We start from the raw sequence: 8,550 nt of genomic DNA, 5'->3' as shown, positions 1-8,550 counted from the left end.
CGGAGACTGAGGGGTGATCTTATAGAGGATTGTACGATCATGAGGGATGTGAATAAGGGGAATAGTCAAGGTCTTTACCCCGGGATGGGGGAATCCAGAATGAGAGGGCATAGGTTGGACATTGAAATCCCCCACCCACAGTATGTTTTGTGCTGGTGCCACCCTCAGTGTTTCCTCGAAGTGTTGTTCAACATGGTGAAGTACTGACTCATCAGTATGTGGTAATCAGCAGAAGGTTTCCTTGCCTAAGAGACTTTGTGGGGTCTGGCATCAATGTTGAGACCTCCCAGGGCAACATCCTCCTGATTGTATCCCACTGGCCAGCCATATCTGCAAGGTCTATCCTGCCGGTGGGACAGAACACATCAGGGATAGTGATGATTCTGCTGTCTGGGACATTGTCTGTAATATATGATTCTGTGTGTATGACTATGTCAGGCGTCGGCTTGACCAGTCTGTGAGACAGGCCTCCCAATGTTGGCACTCGTCCCTTATAATACTGAGCAGGACTTTACAGGTTTGATAAGGCTGGTTTGCCATTTTCATTTCCAGTCGGGAATTTCAGAGGGCACTTCAGAGTCAAACACATTGCAGTGAGTCTGGAGTTACATGTAGGTCAGTTTTCCTTCCCTAAAGGGCATTAATGAACCAGATCCAGTTTTATAACAAATAGAGTAAGTTTAATGGTCATCATTACTGAGACTGATTTTCAATTCCTGAGTTATTATTTGAATTTACATTCTGTCCCCTACTGCGTTGGAATTTGAACTAGGGTCTGCAAAACTTTAGCCTAAACCTCAGGTCCAGTGACATCACCGCTCCCCACATCTTTCCTGAAAGCACCCTACCTCATCTAACCCTATCAATATATCCTTATATTCCTTCAACTCAACACCACCTCCCTCATGTATTTATCCAGCTTCCACCTTGAATATACTGATACTGTTCACTGAAACCAATTCCTGCGCTAGCAAAAAACACCCTATACTACAAATGTTGAAATCAGAAAGGAAAATAGAAATTTCTGGAAAAGTTCAGAAGATCTGGCAGCATCAGTGGAGAGAAGTAAGAGTTAACATTTAGGGTCCAGTGACCCTTCCTCGGAACCTGTGTTCCATGCTATACAAATGCAAGCCTTATAGTATCCTTGGACAACATGTTTGATCCAAATCCAATCTCCATCCACCTTCCTATGTCACTGAGTTAACCTAAAACTGAATAAAGTGCATGAGAGAGTAAAGACTAGAAAGATGAACTGATGGGGTCAGGTAAGATAGGGTGGAGGAGACTCACATCCATCAGCAGTACCAAAATGGATTAGAGGGGATGAATGGCCTGGTGCTGTGCTATAAATATTCAGTGGTCTGTTATCAATCTTGGATTCACAGAAAATTGCCATTGATGAATCCTCTGAATGTGCGTCAGGGGAGAAGCTGGTGAATAAATCAGTTGTGGAGAAAATCTAATAGTTCTGATATATGACTTGAAGGAGGTGGAGTTGGGTCATCAAGCAGGCAGCAAAGCAATCTGCTCATCAACAACAACAAAACCTTTGCAGAAGCAAATCTGTCAAAGCCTTGGAAATAGAGCTGGGAGCATCCGAACCCTTTTCAAAGGAACTCTCTCTGCGCCGAGTGGTATAATGAATCAACAAAATCAGTGGCTGAGAAGGTTAGAGTGTGAATGAGGAAGTGGAATGAGTAGCTGGTACAGTTTGTAGAGTTGGTCTTTGCAGAGCTGGTCTTTGTCAGAAGCAGCAGCCTAGCTCGGGTTAAATTTTCTCTGCTTCTCTTCAGGGACAGAGCCCTGAACAGGCAAAGTGTTTTTGTTTCTCCCTTGTGTACTGGGGTTTGCCAAATCCTTGGTTGTTTTTCATGCTGAAACTGCTGAATGATGAGCAGAGTGCAGCAGTGGAGCACTTACCTCGGGCAAATCCGAGTGCCCCACTGGTCAAGAACGTGGCCCTTCTCCGTAGCCGTGCTCAGTGTGATGGTGTCCTGGCCTGGAGCATGCCCCTGCCCGTCGGAGTGTGAGTGCACAGACAGGTCGAGGTCGGTGGAGTGCAGGAACACCAACCTGACCCAGATCCCATGGGGAATCCCTCCGAGCACCCAGAACCTGCTCATCACTGGCAACAACATCTCGCTCCTTAGGAGGTCGGCTTTTGAGGGCAATGGATCCGGGTTCGTCTATTTGGGAACTCTCTCTCTCCCAGGAAACCAGATCGAAGGCATCGAGCCCTCTGCCTTTGAAGGCTTGGCCAACCTCAGGACCTTGAACCTAAGTCGCAACACCTTAGCATCCATTGCTGCAGATGCATTCCTTGGTCTTTGCCAGCTGCAAAGTTTAAGCATGAACTACGCTCTGGAGCCATCAGTAGAGGATCAGCTGTGGATCGCGTTGCGCCCCAGTAATCTCCCCAACGTAACTGAGCTCCATGTGGCCGGGAACTACCTAACCAAGCTTTCAGAAGAAGCAGTGTCCATCGGTTCCAGCTTGCAACTGTTGGATCTAAGGAGCAACCTGTTGCAGAGTATCAGAAAGCAGACCATCACCCTTTGGCAGAGCCACCACAAGCTTAAGGTTTACTTGTCCTCCAACCCATGGATGTGTGACTGTGAGCTTCGCCCTGTGTACTGGTGGCTCAGGAACACGTCCCAGATCGGTGATGGGCAGCTGCTCACCTGCTTCAGCCCCAGTACCTTGAATGGAAGCATCCTCAGCCAGCTCAGACCTGATGATCTCGTGTGTCTGGAGGAAACAGCAGCTTCCTTCGTCTTCCTCGGGATTGTCTTGGCTCTTATCGCAGCCACCTTTGTCATGGTCTTGTACCTGAACAGGAGAGGCTTGAAGAGATGGGCCAGAAATTTCCGATACGCTTGCCACGACCAGATGGATGGCTACCAGTACAGATACGAGCAAGATCCTCAGCCCAGGCTGGCCCGTGTTAAAGCTATAATTTAGCCTAGCCACAAGAGGAGAGACTGTGGGTAGTATTCCTCACTGTTGTGTAAATGAATTCCAACTACAGCAAGATATATCTCTATCAGAAAGGCAACATTGAAATAAGGTCAAACAACTTTTGTGTATTCTAAGGTATAATTTTGTACGTTTCTTCTGTGTAATATTTGGATTGGTGCATGCAACAAATTTGCCAGGTTCTCCAATTTACCCTGTTAATGGTAGCTCACTCCAATTATATAGAAGAGCCCAGTTGTTGTTGTAGTTACAGTGTGGAGCCAGTTTCCTCAGCTTGTTGTGTACAACCTTCTCGCTGCCTCGGATTGCTATGTTGCAACACGCTTTAACATTTCTCCTCTTCATTCTGTGTTAACAATTTTGTAAACACGCCAGGAGATTTTCTCCACTTACCATGTCATTCTGTAAACGTACTGGAGCATGTCGGATTTCGCTCGGTGTAACAATGGGCTGAAATCTTCCTGGTCTGTTCCTTATTTTCAGAAGCAGACTAAGGAAGTCTGGTTTTTACTTATCTGGGTGGTAGACAGCACAGGACATCTCCACAGCTTGTAAATGTACTGCTGCTGATGCTATTAACTGTAAATGACTGGAATAAAATCATTCATCGAATTGTGCTTTGCAGGATGAACACTCTAAGTTATGGGATTGTGTTTTTGGAAATGGCAACTAAGGAGATAGAGTCATAGAGATGTACTGTACAGAAATAGACCCATTGGTCCAACTCGTCCATGCCGACCAGATATCCTAAATTAATCTAGTCCCATTTACCAGCATTTGGCACACATCCCTCTAAACCCTTCCTATTCATGTGCCCATCCAGCATAGTGGTGGTGTCCCTGCCTTTGAGCCAGGAGATCTGGGTTCAAGTCCAACCTCTCCAGATATGTGTAATCTGTGAACAGGTTGATTGGAAAATGTTAACCAGTCTAGTTTGGACATGACAAGAATTGAGACAAGGAGTCTTGTGGCACAATGGTGATTCTTTACTTCTGAATAAGAAGCCCACCTGCTCCAGATAAGTGTCATCACATGTCTGAACAGGTTGATTCAAAAATATCTAGAACTAGTTTAAGAATGAGATCTCCTTTTGGGCAACATGGTGGCTCAGAGGTTAGCATTGCTGCCTCACAGCACCAGGGTCCCAGGTTCGATTCTAGCCTCGGGTGACTGTCTGTGTGGAGTTTCTCCCAGTGTCTGCGTGGGTTTCCTCCAGGTGCTCCGGTTTCCTACCACAGTCCAAAGATGTGCAGGTCAGGAGGATTGGCCATGCTAAATTGCCCATAGTGTTAGGTGCATTAGTCAGAGCGGAATGGATCTGGGTGGGTGCATTAGTCAGAGCGGAATGGATCTGGGTGGGTTACTCTTCGGAGGGTTGGTGTGGACTGGTTGGGCCGAAGGGCCTGTTTCCACACTGTAGGGAATCTAATCTAATCCAAAAAAAATGTTATAATTGTACCAAACTCCACCACTTTCTCAGGCAGCTCATTCCAGACATACACCACCCTCTCCGTGAGAAAGTTGCCCCTCAAGTCCTTTGTAAATTTTTCCCCTCTCAAGTTAAACCTATGCCTGTTTTGGACTCCCTGACCTTGTCTATTTAGCCTATCCATGCCCCTCATGAGTTTATAGGCCTCTATAAAGTCATCCCTGATCCTCCGACGCTCCAGGTAAAATAGCCCCAGCCTATTCAGCTTTTCCCTATAACTCAACTCCTCCAAACCTGGCAACATCCTTGTAAATCTTTTCTGAACTCTTTCAAGTTTCACAACATCCTTTTGATAGCCAGGAGACCAGAACTGAACACAGTATTCAAAATGTGGCCTGACCAATGTACTGTACAATGTTCCTTCCCAACTATCCACTCCACCCTCCTCTCTGACCTACCACCTTCATCCCCACCCCCATCCACCCATTGTACTCTTTGCTATCTTCCCCCATCCTCTTCCCCGACCTATCACCTTCATCCCCACCCCCATTCACCTATTGTACTCTATGCTACTTTCTCCCCACCCCCGCCCTCCTCTCATTTATCTCTCCACCCTTCAGGCACTCTGCCTGTATTCCTGATGAAGGGTTTTTGCCCGAAACGTCGATTTCCCTGCTCCTCGGATGCTGCCTGAACTGCTGTGCTTTTCCAGCACCATTCTAATCCACCAATGCACTGTACAGCCGCAACATGACCTCCCAACTCCTATACTCAACGCACTGACCAATAATGGAAAGTGTACCAAACATACCAAAAGATGGAAAACAGATGGCGGGGTGGAGATGTCATAGCAGTGTGAAGACTGGTGCATTGATCTGCATTTGCTACATAAATAATACTGAGGGAGTGCTATTGGTGATGCCATCTTTTGGAAGAGACATTAAACATGTGAAAGATTCAACATCCATTATTTCCCGATGTCCCGGACAATATTTACCCCTCAATCACGAGTGTAAGGAACAGTGACGCTGCTGACTGCCACCTTCCCAATGTTACAATGCTGACTACACGTCAAAAGAAGTTCAAATGTTTTTTGGACAATCTGAAAGTCTTTGTTTGCATATTGCATCAGTTATAGAGTCATAGAGTCATACAGCATGGAAATAAGCCTTTGGTCCAACTCGTTCATGCCTATCAAGTTTCCCAAACAGAACTAGTCCCATTTGCTGTGTTTGGCCCATATCCCTCTAAATCTCTCCTCTTCATGTACCAGTCCAGGCACCTTTTAAATGTTGTAACTTTACCTGCATCCACCACTTCCTCAGGCAGTTCATTTCATATACAAACCACCCTCAGTGTGAAAAAGTTGCCCCTCGGGTTCCTTTTAAATCTTTCTCATCTCACTTTAAAATTATATCCTTTAGTTTTGAAGTCCCCTACCTTAGGGAAAAGACCTTTGCTATTCATCTTATTTATGCCCATCATATTTTAGTTGTTAGATACTTTTACTGATTATGTAGCTTCATTGCAATTGTGAGTGCACACTATCAAATTTGTATGCATTAAAAGTAGCTGTAAAATGAGGTATGGAGCAGATCTGTCAATGTAAATATTTTGTGTTTTGTTTCAAACAGTTTAAAATGATTCGTTCGTTCAAATTGACTTAAAGAGTTGCAACAGGCCACACTGCACCAGAATCTCCTTAAGCTGAGTTTCGAGCCTGTGTGAAATCAGCTGATCTATGCTGAGCCACTTTGTAGGGTGTCATTAGGAATCTGACAGCACAGAATGAGCTGAGGACTGTGTCCTTGGAGAAATGAGTGCTAACTTGGGAATTTGGTGCAGGTGGGGAATTGACACCACAAGAGGGGTGCTGCTTTTCATATCTTTTATAGCCTCCAGAGGCTGGTGCATATTGAAAGATATTATTGAGGTGATTTTTGGTATGCTTTTAAGATTTTGCCCCTATAAATATGGACCATAGTTTAAACGATTCTGGGGAGATATAAGCATTATAGCTTAATTCATTAAGTGACTTAATATAACCACAAACAATTGAGTGATATCTTTACATTTGAAATCTGTTCATTAAATAAATTACTATAAAAATGGCATGGCAGTGAAATAATTCCATGGAAGCTGGTATCACCTTACAAAGTCACCTTTTTACAGATGAATCATCCTTGACTTCAGTACTGCCTCATTCAGAGTCGGCTATCAGAGTGGGAGTATCTCTGACACTCCCCCTTTTTTTCACAGAAGTTGCTGGAAAAGCTCAGCAGGTCCGGCAGCATCTGTGAAGAGAAACCAAAGTCAACATTTCAGGTCCACTGACCCCTTCTCAAAACTGTTCTGAGGAAGGGGACACCCCCCTTTTTGTTTTTTTTTTCATTTTTTTCTTTTCTTTCTTTTCTGTTTTTCTTTTTCTTTTTTTCTTTCTATTGCTTTTTTTTCTTCATTGCAGGTGTGAGACACAGTGAAAGACACAAGGAGTACAAATCTTTGATCAGTTTCCACCATCAGGAAGAAAGGAAACACCCGAGTGGCCAGTGACAAGCAGTGCACTTCACATCAAAGGGCGATGCTGTATGATCAAACAGTGAAGGGGAGGGCAGGGATTAAATCAAAATAGAGTTGGAGGGGGAAATAATGCACTCCACACCCTGCGGCGCCCACCTCTCCCTGAACAGCTCAAGGGTGTTGGTGGACACCGCGTGCTCCTTCTCCAGGGACACCTGAGCTTTGACGTAACCGTGGAAGAGGGGCAGGCAGTCGGCCCTAACGACCCCCTCCACGGCCCGCTGCCTGGACCCATTTGTGGCCAGTTTGGCCAGGCCCAGGAGCAGACCCACGAGGAGGTCCTCAGACCTGCCCTCCCCTCTCCGTACCAGGTGCCTGAAGATCAGGAGCGTGTGACTGAAGTGCAACCAAAATCAGAGAAGGAGGTTTTTAAGAAAATCAAAAAGGGAGTGCAAACGCCCACACCCACACGGTCCATGGACTCCACAGCACCACAGAACAAGCAGTTGGGCTGGGAGTCCGTGAACCACCGCAATCTGCGGTTGCAGGGGACCGCTGCATGCAGCACCCACCACCCCAGGTCCCCGAGAGAAAGGGGGAGGACCCCTACGTAGAGAGCCCTCCACTGAGGAGACACTCTCCTTTTTATCTGTCAGCCAATGCTCCCTGATCGGACCAACTTAATATCCCCAATCAAGGTATTCATTCTATGAAGTTCTGCTGGCTGTTCTCATTGCAATCACTACAGTCAGGTGATGTGTTGCATCTATAGTTTATGAGACCTACTGGACACTGAAGTGATTCGCATCTGTAATAAGTGTCTGTGGCTCAAAAAAGTTTGACTCAAGAGTTAATGAGTTGTTGTCTGAACGGTAAACACTCTAATGCATCAGGGAAGAGAGACTTACCTACCCGCATTGTTCCAGGAGGCTATCACACACCTTAGACCTCTGAGTTTGTCCATGATCACAGCCACGAGGGTATGGTTATGAGCAAAACAGGTTTGGAAGCGATTTTAGAAATGGAGGAACCTCAGCTCTTACAATTGTCCATCTGACTCAAGGGTCTTGTATACTACTGCAAACACTAGTGGTAGCCCAGAAGGTTGGGAAAATCGAAGAAGCCAACAAAGAATTCCAAACAATAAAACAATAAAGAGAGAGAGAAGTTGTGCTTGAAAGAAACCTAGCAAGTAATCTAAAACAGACAGTGAAACCTTCAACAGGTGTGTCAAAGATACAGCGACTGTTACGAGGCCAGCCAGTGCCTATCATAGAATCTGAGTTCCCTGATTGGGGCTGTTAATCTGGTAGAATGATTTCAGAAAGGAAGTGAATATTGATCCTTGAGAGAGTTAGAGTTGTGAATAAATATTTGGAAGGAAAGAAATGGCAGAGATTTTGAACAAGTATTTTGTATCTTTCTGCACAATTAGAGACATAAAAAGCATCTCAGTAAGAGTGAAGCAGGGGACAAAGGAAAGGGAGGAACTTAAAATAATCAGAATCGGTGGAGCAAAATTATAGAAAAACTGATGGGACTAAAACTGACAAGTCCCTGGGACTTAATGCCTGTCCCCTAAGGCATTTAAGGTATACAGCGTAGAAACAGGCCCTTCGGCC

The 8,550-nt window shown here is 45.3% G+C and overlaps 1 protein-coding gene across 1 annotated transcript; it reads left to right on the top strand.

Annotated features, from left to right (window-relative positions):
• Nucleotides 1-300: 300 nt before the first annotated feature.
• Nucleotides 301-3,519, top strand: tpbgl (trophoblast glycoprotein like). Its single transcript, XM_043692510.2, has one exon. It carries the CDS (start codon nt 1,891-1,893, stop codon nt 2,962-2,964), a length of 1,074 nt encoding a protein of 357 aa, XP_043548445.2. The 5' UTR covers nt 301-1,890; the 3' UTR covers nt 2,965-3,519.
• Nucleotides 3,520-8,550: the final 5,031 nt, after the last annotated feature.

The sequence above is a fragment of the Chiloscyllium plagiosum genome, unplaced genomic scaffold (genome assembly GCF_037043375.1).
Source record: "Chiloscyllium plagiosum isolate Xiang-an unplaced genomic scaffold, Cpla_swu_hap1 HiC_scaffold_6, whole genome shotgun sequence".
NCBI lineage: Eukaryota > Metazoa > Chordata > Chondrichthyes > Orectolobiformes > Hemiscylliidae > Chiloscyllium > Chiloscyllium plagiosum.
Note: the sequence above shows the minus strand (reverse complement) of the source record. Positions and strands in the feature narration are given on the sequence as shown.

Excerpts from the sequence above, each read along its gene's own strand:
- tpbgl (XM_043692510.2), top strand. The coding sequence starts at position 1,891 with ATGATGAGCAGAGTGCAGCAGTGGAGCACTTACCTCGGGCAAATCCGA.